The 23,940-nt window shown below is 35.1% G+C and overlaps 1 protein-coding gene across 1 annotated transcript in view; it reads right to left on the reverse strand.

The window, feature by feature from the left end:
* The window catches only part of LOC131411502 (uncharacterized), a 291,360-nt gene that overhangs the window by 77,534 nt on the left and 189,886 nt on the right, over positions 1 to 23,940 (reverse strand). Inside the window, exon 3 of the mRNA XM_058550423.1 lies at positions 13,353 to 13,571. Coding sequence (XP_058406406.1) covers positions 13,353 to 13,571 — 219 coding nt within the window. The remainder of the gene's footprint in view (positions 1 to 13,352; positions 13,572 to 23,940) is intronic.

Here is a 23,940-nt window from a genome sequence, read left to right on the forward strand (position 1 = left end):
CAAATTTACCAGACCTAAAAGAACAGAATCCAGAAGCAGTGAAAAGTCTTATGCTTAAATGGGTTCCACTTAAATAAGTTGTGTTATTTCTAGTCTGTCATACCACACTTTTAAACACTTAACTGTGTTGGTTAAAGGACAGAACCACTTGCTCAATGCCACCCAGCTCCTCTTTAAAAATGCAGACTATATTTTCAATCACTTTTCAGAAAACCCTCAAAATTGTAGAAGGAAGGGCTGCCCCAAATGAAACATAATTATTTAAAAATTCCCCTTGATGGCATCCATGTGGCTACATACCAAGAATCTATGTATATGAGTCAACAATTAAAACTAAGTCTAGCTTCAAAAAATTAGCTGCTTTTGAAAATTAAACATGAAAGGTTTACTAAGCAAAGCAGGAGCATGGACTTTTCTAGATGGTTTTGCAAAGATCTACATGGTGGTAGTTATATATGGCTTGTCTAAGGCATCTGCCTCACCTTTCGTTTAGTCCAGCAGTACTAATTGTTTCTCTCTGAAGTTATGTAATTAATGGGAAATGATCATAAAACTTTAGGAACTTATGGCTACTTTCCAAACTGTCTTTTCTGAGAAGTGTTAAATTGCTTCCTAAAGAAAGATGGACAAAAGCTATAACTCAAGGGACTAGATCATGTGAACGCCAGAGAGTCTCAACTTGCTGCCAGCCTTCTATCCTTTGGCTTTCCCATGAATACTCAAACTTCTGTTTCAGATTGTTTTGGGGGCTGCAAAGAACCCTCAAATGGAAGTAAAAAGGACCATGGATCAGATCCTTGCTACTCCAAGTGTGGGCCCAGGACCAGTATTTCTCACCTGGGAGCTGGTGAGAAATACTGAATCTCAGGCACTGCCTCAGACCATTGTGAATCGTAATCTGCGTTTTAGACTCCCAGGCGATCTGATGTAAGTAAAGTGTGAGAGGTCCCTGAGCTACTTTTCTAAGGACACTATAAGTCCTAAAAGTCTATGTCTATATATATATGTCTATATATAGACATATATATATATAAATATATGTTAGTTTCCCAACCTTGACTTTCCTTCTAGCTGCTTATAGTGTTTAACAAGGACTAACTATAATTATAGCTAACACTTATTTTATTGAAGGTTAACTCCATACTTGCACTAAATATATTACATAAATTACCGTATTTAATCTTAAGATTATTGTTTCTGAGGGGCCGGCCTGGTGGCGCAAGCAGTTAAGTGCGCGTGCTCCGCTGCGGCGGCCTGGGGTTCACTGGTTCAGATCCCGGCGCAGACCATCACACCGCTTGTCAGGCCATGCTGTGGCGGCGGCCCATATAAAATGGAGGAAGATGGGCATGGATGTTAGCTCAGGGCCAGTCTTCCTCAGCGAAAAGAGGAGGATTGGCAGATGTTAGCTCAGGGCTGATCTTCCTCACACACACAAAAAAGATTATTATGTCTGAGATGGTATTTATCACATAGGGCAATGGTTCTCAAACTTGAGCCTGCAACAGAAGCACCTGAAGGACTCCTTAAGACACAGATTGCTTGGCCTACCGCCAGAGTTTCTAATTCAATAAATTTGGGGTAAGCCCCCAAGTATTGGGTTTTACCCAATACTCAGGTGATGCTGATTGGAAGTGCTAATATAGAGGCCCCAAATACAAGTGTCTGTCAATTCAACTACCTGGGCCCACATCTCAGATACAGGCTATTTGTTCTTCACACTCTTTCAAAAAACTTTCTGGCTAATCCTAGGGGCTCTGTTTGTGCTCCTCTCCTTCCCACAGTTGTCCCTGCTCATTTTCCCCTCCTTTCTCAGGTCACCTGTAAAAGACAGGGCATTTTCCCCACCTCTCCTCCTTACTGTCCCTAAGTCTCAAATCTTTTGGCTTCAATGCCATCAGTGTTAAGTACTACAGCATGATGGGTAATTTCTACGTGTAAGAAACATTCCAGAAATCTCACAAATTCTCAGAGTTTATTCTCTTGACTTTTACTCCAGGTTTCAATATAGAATGAAATTCCTGTTAAATTCTTGGAGGCCTTTATGTTCAAATAACTCAGAGTTACATCAGAGGAAATTAAATAAAATTCACATCTTTTGAAGAAAAAGAGATTGTTGAAATACTTCCACTTGCATTACCTCATTTGCTTCTTTCAAGAATCTTATTAAATAGGCAAGGTAAATAAAATAATGCCACAAATAATTACAAACCAGAAACAAAATAGCAACAGAAAAATAAGTCTTACTTTAGGAAGATCCTCCTTTCACAATAGCCATATTTCCATCTTTTCCTACATATTTGAATAGGGCCTTATACACGTTTCAAACTATGCAGTAATTGTCAGTTACGTGTGTGTGTGTCTCTACTATGTACACATGTACACATACATAGTTTCATTGCTTTATTTACATAAACATTCCTCAGTAGGCAAGAGATGTGTTCGTACTAGATTTTATCTAAAGAAATCAAGTGTTAGATGCTTGGAATAACATCCCCACAATTATGAAAATGGCAAAAAAGTTTTTCTTAGATCAACAATTAATAGTGAGAATTCATGCTTACTTTTATTCTCTCCTAGGTTGTGAATAGGAATTCTATACATAGAAGACATACTCATTGCATTGAGTTTTAAGTAAGAGATAAATATTTTTAATTTCTTCCTTCAGGCCATTAACCCAATTAGTCTGCTAACACATTAAATTACAGAAGGATAGGGACAGTGGTGAAGACATGATTTAACAAGCTTACTGTGAACCAACAGATTAGTTTTTAAAATATATTTAATATTCTAAGAGGAGCACTCAGAATAAAATTTAAATAAACATGACTAGTGGAAGCTTCAGTATAATCTGATCCACACTCATATGAAAATCTAGACCTATCTGATCATGTGTAAAGTGCATATGGGGTCAGGTCCCTCAGGAGACAATTTGACTGAACATTAAGCCTTCTGAGAAAGCTTATCTCATAAGGGACTAAAAATAAACCATTCTGAGTGCATTGAAGGGAAAGAGTGATTCTCAATTTACATCTATTTATATTGCGTATCCACTAACAATTTAGTTATAGTTATTTTTAACACTTTTGTCTTTTAACTTTTGTGTGTGTGTGTGAGGAAGATTAGCCCTGAGCTAACATCTGTCACCAATCCTCCTCTTTTTGCTGAGGAAGACGAGCCCTGGGCTAACATCTGTGCTCATCTTCCTCTACTTTATGTGGGACACCACCACAGCATGGCTTGACAAGCGGTGTGTAGGTCTGCGCCTGGGATTCGATCCTGTGACCCTGGGCCACTAAAGCGAAAAGTGTGAACTTAACCACTACGTCACTGGGCCAGCCCCTAACTTTTATATTAGAATTAAAAGTGATTACCCACCACTATTATGGTAACATGATATTTTGTTTTTGTCTATATATTTCTGTTACCAATGAGTTTCATGCTTTCTTATGCTCTAACGTTGCTGATTAGCATCCTTTTGATTGAACTTGAAGAGCTCTCTTTAGCCTTTCTTGTAAGGCAGATATAGTGGTGATGAACTCCCTCAGCTTTATTTGTTTGAGAAAGTTTTTATCTCTCCTTCATTTTGGTAAGACAGATTTGTCAGGTATAAAAGCTTAGTTGGCAGTTTTTCTCTTTCAGCATTATGAATATATCATCTCTCTCTCTTCTGGCCTTCAAGGGTTCTGCTGAAAAATCCACTGGTAGTCTTATAAGGGCTCCTTTGTATGTAACAAATTACTTTCCTCTTGCTGCTTTCAAAATTCTCCCTTTAACTTTTGACGATTTGATTATAATATGTCTCCATGTGGGGTCTCTTTGGATTCATCTACCATACGATCCAGCAGTCCCACTTCCATGAATTTATACAAAGAATATTAAATCAGTAACTCAAAGAGATATCTACATTCTCATATTCACTGCAGAATTATTCACAATAGCCAAGATATGAAAACAACCTAAATGTCTGTTGACCTGATGAATGGATAAAGAATACATATATATATACATATACACACACATAATATATACAATATGGAATATTATTCAATCTTAAAAAAAGACGGTAATCCTGCTATTTGAGACAACATGGACGAACGTGGAGGAAATTACGTTAAGTGAAATAAGCCAGACACAGGAAGACAAATACTGCATGATCTCCCTTATATGTGGTATCTAGAAGAGTAGAACTCATAAAAGCAGAGAGAAAAATTGTGGTTTCCAGGGGCTGAGGAGTGGAGGAAACGGGGAGAAGTTGGTCAAAGGGAACAAAGGTTTGGTTTTGTGAGATGAATAAATTCTGGACATCCGATATACAGCATGGTGATGATATTTAACAATACTGTATTGTATACTTGAAATTTTCTAAGAAGGTGGATCTTAAATTAAATCTCACCACACACACATACACAAAAGGATAACTATGTAGAAGTGATGGATACGTTTTTTAGCTTGATTGTGGTGATCTTTTCACAATGTATACATATATATAAAAAATCAAATTGCACACCTTAATATACACAATTTCCATATGTCAAAAATATTTCAATAAAGTTGTCTCAAAAAAAAGTGCTTCTCAGATTGGCTGAAGCCCCAGCCCATATGGACTTCTTCCTAGGGACAGAAACTATGAACTAAAAAATAAAATAAAACCTTCTAATTGGGGGCTAGCCTGGTGGCACAGGGGTTAAGTTCGCATACTCTGCTTCAGTGGCCCAGGGTTCACAGGTTCGGATTCTGAGCACGGACACACATATCACACATCAAGCCATACTGTGGTGGCGACCCATATACAAAGTAGGGGAAGATTGGCACAGATGTTAGCTCAGGGACAATGTTCCTCAAGCAAAAAGAGGAATATTGGCAACAGATGTTAGCTCAGGCCCAATCTTCCTCACTAAAAAAAAAAAAAAATCTTCTAATTTTGATTTCCTAGTTATGTCAATATGAACAGGATATCTCAGCTCTAGATCTGTCTTCCCCTATGCCATAGAAAATGTTGAAGAGGATATCGTAAGTCATTGGCACAACTGGCAGTTTCCTTGGGCTGGGGCACCAATGCTGGGGCATTGGCGGGTAGGGCTGGAATATCGCAGGTACATTTGGGCAAACTGACTGACAGTGGTAGCACTACGCTGGCAGCTAAACAAGACTTTTCTTTAATGAACCACAGGAAGAAAGAAGGAAATATCTAATACAAGGTGGAAACCAAGAGTATTATGTTCTTAAATACATGCAAAAGAGATAGCTCTTGATCTCTTTTAGACATTATGGGTTGAAGAGGTGAATAAGTGGGATTTGAATAGAGATTGCAATTCCTACAGTTGATGGAATACATGTATATTGAGGTTATAAGCTTACTTAAACTAAACTTAGATGTGTGTATTAGCCAGAGCTTTGAGATTATATTTGTCCTATCCAGATAATCCAGGATAATCGCCTCAATCTCAAGATTCTTAACTTAATCACATCTTCAAAGTCACTTTGCCATGTAAGGTTACATATTCACAGGTATCAGGGATTAGGGCGTGGACATCTTTGGGGGGATATTATTTGGCCTGCCACGATATCATTCTACACATACAGGTCCTGTACTATCTTCTGAATCCACTGGTCATACGTACAACCAGGGGTGTGGTGGAGCCTTCCACTGGCTCAAGAGAACCAGTTGTGTGCATTTCTTCCCTATCCTACTCTGTGTTGTGTGATGTCACGTTAGTAGCTTGAAACCAGCCATGGTAGGAAAGAGGTAAATGTCACAAATCATGGCTTTTATTTTCTGGAGAGCCAGACGTTAAACATTCACTAACATACCACTGCATGCAACCATTTTCTACACAGTTGTTGGGCTCCCTGCTGACCTCTGATGTACAAACCTTTGGCTGGTAAATTCAGGTTCTGTTCTCTTGCTTTGAAAATGCTACCACGGAGAATGAGCTACGTACCCCCTGATTGAGCCCCAATTCTCTTCTCTTTGGTACCATAGTCTCCCTTGGGTCCAACTAGGACTCCCATTGCTTGCTGGGTTTAGTGATCTTACCTGTAGCCATTGCCCACATGACCAGGTCTTCCCTGAGGCCATAAGCCCATCAGGCAAGCTCACAGCTAGGGCCAGCCTCACAGCCTGTGACCTGTTCAGTCACACAGAGCTCCTCACTCACAATGGCCTGAAGCCTGGTTTAATGCTCTACTGTCAGCATCCTGAATTTCTTAATAGATTTTAAACAAGTGACCACACATTTTCATTGTGCACTGAACCCTGCAAATTATGTGGCTGGTCCTGCTCACAGTGAGCATCCTCAGCTACATTAATAGGAACTTCTGGATACCTTTTTACTTCCACACCATGTGGGAGACATAGGAGAGTTGCAAATTAATATCTAAATATGCTGATCATGGTAGCTCTCTCTCTAGTGATTGAAATGTTCCTATTTGGATCATTCAATCACTTTTAATGTTAATATTCAGTTTTTCAGCTTAATCTCTAGTTCCTCTGCTCCTGTCCAAGAAGGTTTTTGGTACATGGAGCAAGTCTTATGTGAATAAATTGAGAATAAGGGTGATCTCTGGCCTCATGATGCTGGTTCTTGAGAATATGTTGGCTGATGTCTACTGGGATATAGTTGGTTGGATGCCCATCTGAGGCTATTCTGCAATGTCTGCTGCTGAAGTCCTGTTGCTATGAGTGAAGCTCATTTCATTTCCATCTAGATCAGAAACCAAGATATCTGTGTGGCTAACCTAACCTTATATTGATTCATGTTGATGCTACAAACCACTCTACATCCCTGCTATACTATTGAACCAAGATGAGGTCTAGGATGTGGGCTTTCCTTGCCCCTCACCATACCAGGCCCTATAGCAACTCAACTCAGCTAAATAGGGTTTCACCATGTAGGGAAATAGGGGAATATCTGAGTCTCTCTTCTCCATCAGAAGGGAACAGAGGAAAGCTCTAGCATGCAACCTAAGCTCTCTTTTTCTGATCTGTTTCCTTGGCAGAAACTCATCAGACAAAGTTGAGTTATTCTGGAGTCCTAAATGAAGCATGAGCCAAGAAGCTCTTTCAGGCCTTGATGTTTCTGTGAATCTCTCTAATATATCTTGCCACTCTGGGACTTCTTATCTCACTTCCAGCTTTCTTCTATATCTGCCCCCCATCTTTCAATTTTAATCTCTTTCAAAATCACATATGATAAACAAATATTTTTCACATAATAGAGAATAATTCAGGAATAATTTAGATATCTTTATTCTGCTTCAAATTTGAAAATCCTTCAACTGTTAGATTCCTAACAGGACCATATCTCCACAGGAAACAAAGAGCATTCCTCCTCCTGTGATGTTAAAAGAAATCTATTTTTTGGTTTATAATATTTGATTGCAATTGAACCTCAAAGAAATTAATACTATAGCATATAATACTTGGTGGTGGGCTTTTATATTAAGTTTATAATAAAGGCAGTCCTTAAACAGTATAATGGGGAAAATGCATTGGGAAAATTTTTAAGCATCATTGAGTAAGTCAATCAATCTCATTATGTGATGGACAATGACAATGTTATTGATAGTTTGGGAAAGAAATTATTTAAAGATCAGGTACATGGGCTGTAGGGGTCTTTACTTTGATTTTTTATTTCCATCTCAGAAATATGATTGAATTAAAATAGGCCCAATGCTCATATTAGTGAGAATATTGTATATTAAGATATTTCTGGAACTAAAGAAATTTCTTAAGGAAATTCTATTTTACAAGAAAAAATACTTTATACAAGTAGGATTAAAAACCTGATAGCAGGAATTACAAGCATTGGGACACTTTCATTAGTTATGTTGCCAAATGGAGCCCTTGACCAGTTGAGTAAATAAAATGTGCCTGACAGGATTATAATCATAAGTTAATATTTATTGAGCACCTATAAGATATGTGAGGCTTTTCTGGCACTATTCTAATTTATTGTCTCAAACGTTTAGGCGCTCCTGACTAAAAGATTTAAATAATGAAGAGAAAATGTTCCTACTTACATAAAATTGTGTTTTTCAGCATTAAAAAAATAGATTTTGAAATTAGAATAAGTACAATTCTAAACCTCTTATTGTCTTGATAAAAAATGATAAAAATATTTCTCAATTTTCGTTGAAATAAAATAAGGGTAATATAGTTTGTTGGTAACGTTTCTCAATTTGGGTCTCTTTTACGTTTAATAATGGATGAAGTAAGCACAAGGAAAGGTAACAGTATTCAAAAGAGTATTCAGATACCTCAGGGTAAAAATCTATTTATCAAGTATCAACTTTGAATTTTAGATAAGAGATGAAATGAAAAGGAAAAAAAACCCTAAAGACTCCTGTCCCAGTAACTCTCTCAGGTACAAAGATATCCTAGAGGTAGGGACTCTAGCACATATGTGACTGATGTAGGAAAAGAGAAAAAGAAACGCGACAGAATACTCGGCATCAACATATATTGATAATTGCACAATGAGCATTTATCAGGTGAAAAATAAATGTACTTCAGGGAACAAAATAACTTACTGCTATATGAAGACAACATCCTCAACAACTGAAAATGTAACAAGAAAAAAGAAAAATATACAAAATATTGCTGAAGGAAGTAGTTCAGGATAAAATATACACACTTAGACACTCTTTTATGATGAAGCTGTGAAATTTGATGGTCAGAATGCTAAGAAAGAGCAAGACCAAGTACAAACTGTGGTGTACATAACCCTCCTGCCCTGCGCAGATGGATTATCTGCTCCTCAAATTACCTCCAACGCTCAGAGCCCACTCACAACCACCAGAGCTAGATTCTGAGGGCGATAGCCATTTGGTTTCATGACTTGTAGATCTATGAGAATCCCTAACACACTGCTGAAAATATAAGAAGAAACACTTCGATTAGTCTCTTGGGCGTGCAATTAGTTTTTCCCCAACACATGTTAAAATAAAAACAGATGGTCACTAAAATGCCTCCATAGCAGAGCTTTTGTTGCCAACAGAAGTATGTAAATTAGCCCATGGCCACCCCATTCCTCTTCCTCCTCCGTTCCCTCTTACTGACTTTCTATTTCTTCTCACTAAATGGTATTGGAGAATCCTAATTAAAGGAGTTGGAATGTATACCCAGGGAATCTGAATTTTTAAAAAGCACTCAGGGTGATTCTGAATCAGGTAGTCTAAAGCAAAGTTGTCTTTACTGAAGATTCCATAGGTGAAATGTAAGAGGGAATGAGAGAGCACATTACAAAGGTAACAAATTAAAAATTCATGTGAGACGTGTCCGTTCCCTCTATCCTCTCTTATCCTTGACCCCATCAAGATATTCCCTTTCTGACCTTTCTGGCTCATGTCCCCAGACTCATTTTCTTTCCACCTTTCCACTATTAGGATGGACAGATCAGTTATGCCCCAGCTTCTAACTGCAAACCAACATAAGTAAATTCATCACAGTGTTCATCAAACAGTGAGCCCCACCTTTAAGGCTACTTCAGATTAACCTTAGAGATATTCTGAAGTTTTATTGGAAACCTAAGTTATAGAGCCCTTTTTCTCTACCTTTGGATTTTCTTACTTGTGTTTAGATTCAGTGTTTTACCTCATTTTCATCCCATTTCCTTTATATCTTCCAGAAATTCCTATTTTACTCTTTGCAATGTGCACTGTTGCTATGGACTTATTTACTTTTGTTCTCAATTTCTTGTGTCACATCATTGCAATTTTGGAAACAAGGATAGTCAATACACATATCTGGGCTACTACTTTTGAAAATTACTTTCTTATCTCTTATTTAAAGACTTAAAATTAATATTTTAAAAGTCTATTTAATGAATTAACCTATGATACCATCTTAAAAACACATACATGCTCATACCATCACTTAGTATTTTTGAGAAACAAGCACAAAAAGATGAGGCGTCCCATCCCTGGGGTGAAGCTATAGAAATTGGGAAGCCAATTTAAATAGGGCTGGCCTCCAAATGCAAAATAACTTGTTCAGGAAAGGAAAATTCATACATAACAAAATCCCACCGTGGGAGGGGGTGTCCCAGGAGAGGTAGCTGCTTTGGCTGAGGGCAATGCTTGGGGAGAACTCAGCAGGCAACACTCCCACCTCTGCAGGAGGGACCTAGGGGGCTCAGGCCAGCATGCACTCAGGGGGTGAGCATGTGTTCTACACAACTTTACTTCTGCAGGGAGTGCAGCACTGTCAGGAATTGAAGTTATGTCTTACATGTGGGAACAATGGCCTCCTAATTAACTAGCACACACGATATATTTTTTCACTGTGATCTTCAGAACATTTTCTCTAATAAGAGAGATGACATGAGAAATGCCAGATTTTGCTCAGAAATACAGAAACCGTATTTCAGATACAGTGATTGTCTCTCCTGTTCATTCTTGCTCTTTGTAGTGTATATTAGGATATGCCTCTAGGCGTGCAATTATACAATGTTCTACAATCATTCAAGATAGAAATGATATTTTTTTCCATTTAGACAATCCTGAATGAATAATAAAAACTTAGTTCTGTGTCTATTATTTATTTTATTTGAACCCTTAAAAATAAATTATGTACAGGGTTGGATGAATTCAGGTAAACATCTCTATTGCCATATTTCTTTTCTTTTCTTTCTTTTTTTATTTTTTAAAGATGCAGTTCAGGCTGCAATTCAAGTAAACTTTTTTTTTTTTTTGAGGAACATTGGCCCTGTGCTAACATCTGTTGCCAATCTTCTCCCCAAAACCCCAGTACATAGTTGCATATCATAGTTGTAGAGTTGTAGCTCTTCTATGTGGGACGCTGCCTCAGCATGGCTTGATGAGCAGTGAGTATGTCCACACCCAGGATCTGAACCGGTGAACCCGAGCCACTGAAGTGGAGCATGCAAACTTAACCACTACGCCACTGGGCTGGCCCCCATATTTTTTTCTTGGCACTACTTTATTTCCCATTTGAAATGTAAATTGAGGTGAGGATTTTATGAAGATGGAAGAAGTTCACAGCAGTCATTTTTGCAAGTATGCCTATTCAAGGAGAAGAATAAAACAACTCCCATATCTTCCTCTAAATAAACTAAAAGTGATAATTCTCGACCAAGAATTTATAACATCCATTCTTGGGAATTCTCATTTTTAACTTGGTCCCTGTGTAGGTAAAGAAATGACCATTATTAGGTGTCTAAAATTTGGAATTGGGCTCCCTTCTTATTCCCAACAGGCCTGAAAAGGTATGTTTTCAGAGTAAGGAGATAGGGGATATACAAAAGAAATAATATGTTTCTATAGTAATGTAAAGTACTAACTAAATTGTGAGATTAATTGCCTGCAGTTAGATCCACCTGTAGTTAAAGGTGAGGGCTCCTCTGACATATAATTTCAGGCCAAAGTAATATGACCTAAGCCAAGTACTTCCCTTAATTCATAGTTTTTTTAATGACTTTTACTAACATGATGAACCTAAACAAAAAAAGCCTTGGGAAACAATAATACAAGTAGAAAAGGTAGCAATAAAATTTTGTTAAACACCATATTGATCAATGCATGGCTGATCAATTCACATGATAGAATTTTATTTTTTTATGTTCCCTTAAAATGATATCTTTCTTTAAATAAAGAAAGGCACATTTTCTACAGACTTCATTGTGGGAAGACAGTAGACTTTAGAAGTGCAGGTATTTAAAGGAATAAGACCTGAGCTTGATTGCTAGTTTGACCATTTAATAGTTGTCTGACCGTCAGCACACTATGTAATCCATGTTATCTTTGATTTCTACATCTGTAAGAGGAAGATAATGGCAATATCTCTCTGGTTATGAGGAAAAAGTAAATAAGAAAATGTACATAAAGCCTTTAGTACAATGCTAGCCCATAATAAGTGCATTGATATAATTATTTTAAAATATTCAATTTGAGAAAACTCATTTCTATTATTGTGACTGGAAATTCTTTGACCATTCTAAATTTTGTCTGGGACTAGCTCTGATTTGAGTCTCTAAGCCAGGTATGTCTTTTGTCCCAGTCTTTTTCTATGATATCATTTATTACTTCCCCAAAGGAGATTTGTAAATATCAAGGGAGATGAAGTAAAACACCAAAGCGGACACCATTACCACCAACATAAACTTAAAGAAAAGCAACTTGAAATTGAGTCATACTGTGCCTAGGATGATTTTACCTAACTGTCTATGATAAGGAATAGATTTGCATTAAGCAGTTCAAAATAGAGACTGAAATATATATTTTTAAACATAACTTGATAAGTACATTTGCCTTACTAGTTCATCTTTTGCCTATAGAATTTAGTGGTTCTCAATTACTTTTTGGTGACTCTTTTTGTTTTTTACATCTCTTTGACCAGCAACATCCATGATTAACTATTTGCCATACAATATAAAGAGAAATACAGAGTCTTTTCTATTAGGGTATTCCAGCTCATTCATATGAAAAAGCACAAAGCAAGGTAGAAAGAATTTCCATTTTAAAAAAGTACTGTTTTTTTCTTCTCATTATTTGGTGGCCTTGAAGCAAACCACAAAATTACATTAAAAAATCTTCATGATGTCAAATATTAGGACAGATAGAAATTTAATCTCATTTTTAAATGTCATTAAAATTTAGATAAAATGTATCTTATTTATCAAACATGAAACATACAACCAGAAAACAACATTGTAACTCTTTATAGTTGCTTCCAAAGTCACCACTGCAGGAGTCTACCCTCTTCTCCCTCACTTTTCCACGGTTTTTCTAATAAGTTTCCATTTGTTTCCAAAAGTACTTTTGTGCCATTTTTAAAATCTATTTACTTCTAAATTCAACATACATTTTAAAAAAGTAGCCTAAAGTGATTAAACAAACCATTAATTCCCATTAGCAAATTTAAACAATTTGTATGTACTAATTCTTCATATTTTATTGGTTAAAACACCTACTTGAAAAGATATGTATTTTTTCCAAATCGATTGCAATCTTACTAACTGAAATCCCTAACATGCAAAAAACAAACAAAAAATATTTTTTTGTATGAAATGTAAAAATGTTTCTTTCCAAAAAACTATATTAAAGGCAGACATCAAGGAATTCTAATGTCAACTTTTTCAAATTATAGCATCAAAATCACAATTCTAATACAGTCAGGTATATACAACAAACAAAATTATACTTTTCCATCCAAAAAGCTGTGAGAAATTATTTATTTTAATGTATGGTGCTGATAAAGCTTTTGTTTCATGTTTTGTCTTGGTTTTAAAAATAGAGATTAGCCCATTCTTTTATCTTCACATCTGCAGGTACACAAATAACCTAAGTTGATGATGTAAAATTGAGAACACACTTTTAGAAAAACTTACCATTGTCATTTTTCAGCATCCCATTGCTGAGTTGTTTTAATCTCTTTTGATGTGATTTGCCATTGTAGTGGATTTGTGCTTGAGTGGCCGAATTCAGCTGAATGTTACACACGTTGCACAAAGTGAAATTGGCATGTTTCTTTTCTCTTTCTGTTTTTTCTTCAAAGTCATCAGGTAAAAACTCTGCCTCACTCTCTCCATCTTGTGCACACGTGAAATCTAGAGGTGCAAAGAAAGTTATGAACAAGCCAGTGAAGATTTCTGGATTCCTTCATATTATTAAATGAGTAGCAAATAAGTATTGTTCTAGACACTTAAAATTCAAATTTTCCACTTTCTCCTGTTTTAATAGGTTGTTTTCATACTATCAAAGTGGGTAGCCTCTTTGATAGAATACAAACAGTAAACATTTTACTTTGTTTTTACTATGTCAAATACTGAGATAAGTGTCCCACAAGTGTTTAGCACACAATATCTCATTTAATCATCACAACAATAGAATAGGCACTACACCTTTTCCTATTTCATAGTTGAGGAAACTAAGGTTTAGAGTGGTTAAACAACTTGCCTAGGGTCCCATGTTAATACACGGTATATTTGGGATAAGAATGCAATTTTATTTATCTCCAAATCCCAAGTTCTTAATCATCTTGTTCTCTAGCATTTATTCTTGTATTAGATATTTCTCTTTTGATTCAACTAAATAAAATTCACTTATTTTTATATTCCTTATCAATTAAATAAAGTCACTTACTTCTGGTTGGACACATCCTACACATACAAAAATGCTACAACTGTTTCAACACCTAAAATTATATATTGTATACCTGAAACACAAAGGAGGTTCAGAATGCCCAAGATAGCTTCATAATCGGGGTGCAAAAAAGTGTGACTGACCTATGTATTACATAGGGACATATTATTTTTGGATAAATGTAGTTTTTCTAGACTCCAATCTAAGAGCAAAGCACAACTGACAATTCCAGCATTTCTGGCCTTAACATGGCAATAAGTAAAGTAGCTATTGTAATACATATCTTGCTATTCATTTACAAGTCATTTAAAATAGTAATGGCTCCTTAAAATAATAAATAATAATAAAGGAATAAAAAATAATTTCTCTGTGCTTTCACTACACAGGCCTCTGCAGAACTCTTATGGTCCAGACATGATTTCTCCATTCCAATTTTCCATATTCTTCAAGGAGTTATTTTATAGTCTTTGGAAATATTGGCAGAGAAAAGCAATCATTATTTTAACTTGTATTTACCGGCTGCTAACAATGTGGCAGGCACTGTCCTAGGTGCTGGAGATACACTGACGAGCAAGACAAGGATGATTCTCGCCATTATACAAACTTACTGGTAATGATGGGAAGGGCATGGCCTTTGGCACAGGCAAATGACATAACAAGTGCCCACATAATTTTAACAATATGTAAAGATTAGTTTGCTAGTAAAATTTTAAAGAAAATCTAACTGCTGAACTCAAGCCCAACACCTAATACTTAAATCTCTTAAAGGATAAAGTATCCAATTTCCAAAAGGAGTAAAAGATTTTAAGTATATAATTCATGCTTTTGAGGGGACTAATTTATTTAAAATATGTTAACGTCTTTCTAAAAAAGAAAGTTTATCTTTCTTACTCTGGTAGCCTCTATTAGAATAATATTAAATATACATTTTAAGTGGTCACTTTTAAAAGAAAATCTATAGATTTTGTAAAATGATTACATAATTTTAGTTAATGAAAAATATATAAACACATTAGCTTTTCTTATTTTATATAAATAAAGCAATTTAAATGTCTACTCCAGGTTGTATTCAGAATGTTTCAAAACTACTTTTTTGTACACTCGATTTGTATTTTTAAAGTCTTTTATCTCAAATATCATTAAGTAATAAAAAAGATTAAGTAAAAGATGGTGTATTTAATCACTGTGATATTGCACAGCCAATAAATGCAGATTGGGAAAATTTTATAACATGGGAAATTCCTTCTGTGTAATAAGGGAAAAATAAACACAAGATGTAAATTTATGTATAATATGTTCACAACTATGTAAAACACAAATAAGACAAGGAAAATATTAGTAGTAGTTAGGGTGAGATTAGAGTGGCTTTTTTTACCTTCATCTTTTCCATATTTTCAAAATTTTACATCATCACCACTTATTACATTTATTGTAAAAAAAGTAAATCAATATATTTGAAAGAAATAAGCCAAAAAGAGAGGTTATATCCTACAGAAGGAATGGTTTAGATGTGTCAGAACTAGGCCAGAGTACACAGACAGTCCAAGTACATGAGCCTTCATGACACATCATTTTTGCTAAATATATGCGAATGTTTAAAAGGAAAGATTTTCTTCCCTGATTCACATTTCCACCTTGACCATAAAATAAGAATTTCTGTCAACAATTTAGTAAGGGAAAATATTGGAGAAGAAATTTCTTCCAAGGCTGTGAGATTTATTTGCTTACACGTGGGATGTTCCCTGATCCCAAGAAAAAGTGAAGACTAGGTCACCAGAGGAAGAATTAATTTTGCGCTGGGAAGGGAAGGGGCAAGGACTACAACTCTTAAAGGAAATAGAAAGTAAGAGATGTTAACCATGTGGTATGAACACTAGGAGAAAAGGGAATATCAAATAAATTCTTGTGACTGGGGTGTGACATCACAAAACATTTATAGATTTTGCAAGGAAACTGCAATGTTTCAAATTGCACTCTCTGAAGTAGGAGGCAATATGCATAAATAATTTTTACTCCCAATATGGTAAAAGTATCATTTAAATTCTGGAAGGAAATTTTGGTTCATTTGAGTTCCATTGAGAAAAAATTCAGTGGTCATAGGCTTTAGGTAACTGGCTTGAAACCCAAAATATTTCATCAATTCGTCCATGTATTTTTTCCATCTAACCTCCATGCTCCAGAACCACTAAGATACTGTGAAAGTCTCTGGCTTAACGTGATAATGTGGATCTAGACTACATCATGTAATAGATTCAAGGACTTTAATTATCCTGGGAATGATTATTGTAGGAATGAGATATTTGCTTGTGTGTGTTTTGTAATTTTGTAGATATGGAGCTTAAATTAATCCTACGGAATCATATAAATAATTAAAAACTGGCATATATAAAAGAAATAATCTTTGGTAAGCTATATTAAATAATGTATCTGAGAACAATTTGAGAAAAAATAAAACTGGAGACAATATTTTTCCTGGGAGGCAACAGGGTTCTTGCAGTTGACTTATAGGGGATTGTTTTAATCCACTTGAGAGCTTTCTAAGACAAAAGCTGAAATATCACCACTTGTACCAAAGCATCAGCTATTGGTATCAACATTGCCCTGAATGTGCTGATCTTCTCTTTGCCACCCCATCCCCAGGGAAACAGGCTATAACCTTGGTGGACCCTAAGCTTGATGTAACCCAACTGATCAATAATAAAAAATTGGGGAACAGACACAACAGCCAACTGAAAGAGCTCTCAATGATCAAAGCTGGAATAACAACCTAAATAACATGTTATTGGATTATAACCCAAAGTACAAAATAAATATCAATGAGTACATACTAATATAAAAAATTAAATGGGGAAGATACAAATTCACATATAGAAGTATTCCAAATACTTTAGATGATACTCCCGTCTCAAGAAGGGATGGAGCATAACTCCCTACTCCTTAAGTGTAGGCTATGCTTAGTGACTTGCTTCCAAATAGCACAGTATGGAAAGAAGAAACAAAGTAACTCTACCGTGCAGAAACCTGACAAACACTACCTCAGCCACAAGTGTAATCAAGGCTAACAACAGTGACAAACCATGTTGATACTGTGCATCCTTGATATGGTGTGCTGAGAACGGCACTTCACCTCAGCAGTCTTCCTCACAAAACGCAGACTATCTTGGCTCTGTATTTCAAATTAGCCTAAAATTACATTCTTACCTTCTCAGTTGCCATATATGAACTTCAGCTGTAAAGGCTTCACATCCCTGAAGAAAAAGCCTAGAATTCTCCAGCTGCCCTGCATGTGACTGGGGAGGTAAATTCAATTCAGAAAGGAAAGGATGGGAAATCCATTATGGATCATGGTTCCAATCCATTTTCTCCAATTCAACTTTGCCTGCTAAATAACTAACCTACCAACCCACTAAGAAAAAATCTAACACACTTCAGCTGAGTTTTTGTGTCTATTTACGATTGGTTCCTATCAAGATGAAGGATGAGCTATTTTCACACACACACACACACACACACGCACTGTGTTATCTGACCAATCTCCATATAATTATGAATTCATAAATTTCATTTTTTGTTTAGTATTTCAACTTTATCACAACAATCAGCAATCATTAGTACAAAATTAAAAGTATCTAAAGGAGTGTGTATTAGTTGACAACCAAACCTGATTTTATTTAGTGGAAAACTTTCCCCACAAATAATTTCAGTGTTGTATTTCAAAGTTAACAATCAGTTTCTATTGTTTGGCTCACGGTTGGTTTTATGCTTTGTTCTCGGATCTGCTACCTTGTCAAAATGGAAAGCCTCTGAAATCCCCAAGAATCTTGAGGTTCCACGATAACTGAAAATGACAATAGATGACTTCTGCTAACAGGTAGTTTAGAGCACAAAAAACCATGTTTTAAAAAGAGTTTTACAAATGACCTACAAAGTCGTACAAGTGTAAATAGCATAGGTAAACCAAACTAAAATATCCTTGTGTTTGCACTGGCTTCTCCAGCCATAGAATTTTTTTTTTTTTTTTAGGAAGAGTGGCCCTGAGCTAACATCTGTTGCCAATCTTTCTCCTTTTTTTTTCCCTTTTTCTCCCCAAAGCCCCAGTAGATAGTTGTATGTCATAGTTGTACATCCTTCTAGTTGCTCTATGTGGGACGCTGCCTCAGCATGGCTTGATGAGCTGTGCGTACGTCCATGCCCAGGATCAGAACTGGCGAATCCCGGGCCGCCAAAGTGGAGCGCGCAAACTTAACTGCTACGCCACCAGGCCAGCCCCACATAGAAGTTTTTAAAATGAGGTAGACAGGAACTTATAAGTGTAGAATGTATTTAGCAGACTTGCTTCCATAAACAGTGACAGAACCAATACTAAACACTGACAATCCCTTTACAAATCTTGGTCTGACAGTGGATCTAGCAATCATTTTTCAACCAAATGAAAATAAAATAAAAATTTGATGTACAGATATTTCACAGTCATACAGTTGAAAAATGACTAGTTAGGGTGGATGGCAACCAGCTATTTAGTAAAAACAAAACCAGAAATCATAAGTCCATTTGACAAAAAGCTTTAATTCTTTGAGTTTTAATAGTATTTATACAGAAGACAACAGGTGATAAATTTTGGCTATTTCTTTCAAAATCAATTTCTTTGAGAAAATAAAAGTAAAGGTCTAAATATTGCCCAAATGTAAGACAAAGTTTGTTCTCAAAAATTCTCTCTCTGAAAGGAGGAATCTACCGAAACTGAATTCCTTATAGAGTCTATTATAAAAAGCTTTCTCAATTGCTTTACTATGCAAAAAAAAAAAAAAATTACTCTTTGGGGAGAACACATCAATGTAGACCATTTCACTAAAGGGAAGTTGTACTTTGTACAATCTGTACAAATTCTTACAGAGTTTGTAGTTCTTAGGCAACTTTTCTTGACTGGGCTAATAATAAAGAAGGTAAAAAATATAACACAGATTCAGGCATTATTTGTGAGGATATTATCTCACAACTGCAACTTTAATTTGTCATTTTGAAGAAACTTTTCAAAGCTCATCTTAAAAATTAGTAAAATGTTGTGGAGATCATTAACAAGCATTTATAGAATGAAATGGTTAGAAAAAAATACGATACTACTGTCATGTGATTGGATACTGGTTACTTGGAATAAGATTTCCAGAGTCAATATCATAAATGGATTTTAAAAGCACTCATTTAATTCAAAATAACTTACAAAAAAATGAAACTATTCGGTGTTCGAAGGTGGTTCTAGTGATGACAAAGACATTGTTGCCAAAGGTGCCTGTGTAGAGTTTAAATAAAGTTGCTTCATGAAATTAGGGTCATAAATGAAACTTTACAAGCTAATATTTTAAAATCAGATCCTCATTTTTAAAACTTATAGAAGAAAAATCAGCCATTCTTTTGCCTTCTTGGTAGAAAAAAATGAGGGATTAACTTTTATTAAACATTTCCTTATATTAGGATTTGTATGGTATAAATTACATCTTTATATTCTTATTTATATATATTCCAAACGTGCTGCAGGAAATCAAATGAACTGTTTTATGAGTGGATTTTGCTCTATTTTTAAGATCAATGTAGGGAAAAAACATATTACACTATAATTGTTAAATATTAAAGATATATATAATATATAAATTATATTTATAGCATGTCATCATTGAGAAAATTGTAGATCACAGCATTCTTCTACATTTCACTTTTAAAATTGTAAATAGTCTGTAATTTGTGCTATAAAGTACCAAGGTAAGAACGATTTTGCATTGATCTTAGTCTCCACTAGAGAGCAGTATGAATTTAAAATTAAAACTACAGTATCTGGAGATTCCCATAACACTAGGCATAAAAATAGCATTACTGTAATTTTGTAAATATATAATACATACTCACATATTTATAAACACAATATTCAGCTTTAGTGGCATGTGTATGTAGAATATCTAATGAATTCCACATAAATTCACCAAAATATAGGCACAAAAATCAGACTTGAAAGATAAATTGGAGGAAAGTCACAGAAAAGCAGATAATCTAAATCAATCATCATATGTCATCATAAGTTCTTTATTAATAAGCAGCAATTGGTTCACATAGTCTCCTGACTTAAACATCACTCTGGAACTTTAAAAATGAGTACATTTTAATTAGTAATATCTTACCTTTATGACAGGAAAAAGAGTATAGAAGATTACATGAGACAAATCAAGGTTAATGGATTTTTATTTCAATTACAGTTTTTATTACATCACAGCATCAGACTAAATTTGTCAGCCTCAATTAGATTATGGTTTTCACAAGGTGATAGAACTCTTCCTGAATATTCAAGGATTCACATACAAAAATTAAACCAGGAGTAGCAGGAATAGATACGGAATGAAACTTTTAAATATATTTTTCCCTTTTTTAAGCAGTACACTTTTAGAACTGTAAACTCAGAATTAGAATTTCTATTTTGAGACCTCAAATAAAGAAAATTCTACCTTATTCTTCAAGTGACTCATCGGGAAATATGGCTAGAACATCTTTGAGACCAAACAAGAGCTAGATGTTTTAATCTCAAAAATAAAAACAAAGGCAATTATTTTTTTTTAAGCCATTTTCAACTAGAACCTATATTCAATAATAGGTCAGATATATCTTAAATTTCACTGTAATCAATGTTATCCCTCAAAGTTTCAAAGTCCTATAAAATGTATTATCATTTATTATTCTTTTTTACAAACAAGCTGCCAACAGTTTCCTTTCCTATATTCTGACCTGTTTTTCTTATTTTAGGAATCTCTTCCTGAATCAGTCATGTCCTCAAGGCCTCCTTGGCAAAACACAACCCTCTGGATTTATGCCACCCAGGATCCTTGCCATCCCACCAGGGATGTTAAGACTAAATTATGAGCCATGCCCTTGAATTCTCAGACCATAGTTTTTTACAAGGCTACTTTAAATACTAACCCTGTTCCCTTGAGAATGCAACAAATATCTTTGTGCTTTTATCTGCACCCTACTTTGCATCTAAAACAGCTTATATAAAGCTTAAGAGTGGTTTGCCCCAGAAAAACTTCTGAAGACCCAAATTAGAGAGAGATTGTTTTGGCTTGTATCTGGTGAAAAGCTACATCAAGAAAAGAACTAGGAATCCTAAGGATTGTAGAAAAGTGATTCAACAAACATATTTTAAGCATCTCCTCTGTGTCTAGCACTCTTTTCGGCACTTGGGATATTAGCACACCATGTAAGTAAATATCCTAGACCTCCATGGAGTTTGAGAAGAGGGTGAAAACATAGGTTATATTGACTTTAGGATGACTTTTGATAGTCAGTTACATGCTAAGAAAGAGTACAACTGTGGTATTTATTGTGATTAAGATGTGTCTTGCAAATTCAGCAGTTGGATGCTTAAGTTGTTCTTTATTTTGAGAAACATCTTTGCTTTCTCTCTCATTCATCATGCTTAAAATCCCAGGATTTTCTTCTTTTTTCATAGACTCTGTCTCCTTAAAATATATTTTGACATTTCAGTAAATTCAGCTGTTGTCTGTGTCTAGTCTTTTTGTAATATGGATTTTCTCATCATATTACCTGCATCCAGTTTTTCCATAAGCATTCTTTAAGAATGACATAATTACTCTTAGTTCTATGTTTCCTTTCGCATTTTCCCCCTCTCAGTATCAGAGGAGTAAAGCATGTACTATTGATGATTCAGAATATCTTCAGGCTGCTTGAGAATATTTTCTCATATCAAGAGAAAGTTCCCTGATAAATATATGCATTCCAACTGTGGCAGGCATACTCGATGATGGCCTCTATGATTTCCACCTCCTGGTAGTCAGACATTTTCATAATCCATACCCCTGGAGTATAGGCAGAAGCCGTAACTTGCTTCTACCAATAGAATATGGTATATGATGGGATGTATGTGGTTACACGGACATCATTATGTTACACAAAATTGTAATGCCTGTTTTGCGAGGAGAGACTCTTCTTTGCTAGCTTTGAAAAAGCAAGTTGCCATGTTACGAGCCTCCCTACAGAGGGGACCACTTGGCAAGGAGCTTAGAGTAGTCTTTGGTCAACAGCCGAGAAGAAACTGAGGCCATCATAAGCAGCTGAAGGCTACCAGCAACCATACGAGGGAGGAAGTGGTTCCTTCCCAGGTCAAACCTTATATGAGACCACAGCCATGGCTGATATCTTGGTAACCAACTTCTAGGAACCTGAAAGAATCAAAAGGGCTGCCACAACCTCCCTTCATCAGCTTTCTTATTCAGGATTTCATATAGCCATTTGCCCTATGACTCAGCTGATACAATTTGTTGAGAGCCATTTTGCTCCAAAACTCTTAGGCCTACAACAAGTAACTGATATATCACTGAGTAATTTAACTCTGAGTCAGAGCATTTTAACTAACCAATCAGATGATACTTTACATTTAACTTTTCTCTTTTTGCTCATCAGCTGCAAGCTGACAGAGGACCCAGCTAAGCAATGTCTAGACTCCTGATGCTCAGGAGCTATGAGATAATAAATCTGTGTTGTTTTAAGCCATTAAGGTTGCTGTGATGATCTTATGCAACAATGGATAACTAATACACCAACCAACACTTCTGTATTAATTAATAGTGAAATTAGGAATTAACTCAAATTTCTAAGAATATGTAATTGTTCTTCAAGAAAAATTCCCACAATGCTTACCAGCTAAGATTTTTAAAAATGGTTTAAGATATTTTTTTTCTTAAATGCTTTAAAACATCCCAGCTGTATCCCTAACCTCAGACATATAAGGCATATTTGAGTAAAACAGAAAAATAAAATAATTTCCCTCATGAAGATCTAGATAATCTGATGTACATCATGCAGACATCACTAATCAATTACAACACCCTTTCCTTCAGAGTCTGGATTTGGTTTTCCACACTCAACACATCAGGGTAGGGATCCACAAATTGTTCAGATTTTCCATATAAGATGAAAACTTATTTGCTAAACTAGACACGTTGACTAATATATCACTATCAAATTTGACTTATAAGTAGAAATCTATTCAAAAAAAGATGAAATTATCTAGTCATTTTTCACTGTAGTACCATTTAACATATAGTACCATTTAATATATTTTTTCCATTATCTGAATGATAAGTTTGGAGATTGTTAATTAAGTTTGTAGAACTCAATAGTTCTAGACTCTGTAAAAAGAATCAAAATTGAAAATGACTTTGTTAAATTATAGCAGTTACCATAAATAAAAAAGTAATGCAGGTGGTAAGTTTAAGACAGAAAATAACTATACAAATACAATAGAGTTTTTTTTTATATATGGAAGACTTTAACAAAGATTGCCTTATACTCACGTTTCTCAAATGCATTATACTCAGCTTTAAGTTCCAAATAGAGTCATGATACATATGAATACAGGTCTAAGAAGAAGTGTGACAGACCATTAAATGTTAGAGAGTACATTTATAAATTTAAATTGTAAGAAATCAGGTTCCTTAGACCTAAAAAGACTAAGAAGAACCTGAATAACTATCTCAAAATATATAAAGGAATATTATTAAATTGAAGGTGGTTTTCAGTTTCTGTCCATTTCTACTAATGAAAGAAAAGTAACACATGAGTTTAAACTACAACATGAATAATTTAGGCTACATACAATATTATTATTAAGAAAGAAGTTTCTTGGTTAGATGTTTTGCTTTTCTTTTGTTTTTTAATAGATTTTCATCCATCTAGGGTAGTTAAAATTAAATCTTTTTAAAGGTAAAAGGATGGATTCTGCTCATTTCAAGTGCTTTGATCTCCAGAGAATGAAAAATTTTACTAACAAGGATT

Source organism: Diceros bicornis, chromosome 2 (genome assembly GCF_020826845.1).
Source record: "Diceros bicornis minor isolate mBicDic1 chromosome 2, mDicBic1.mat.cur, whole genome shotgun sequence".
NCBI classification, from domain to species: Eukaryota; Metazoa; Chordata; class Mammalia; order Perissodactyla; family Rhinocerotidae; genus Diceros; species Diceros bicornis.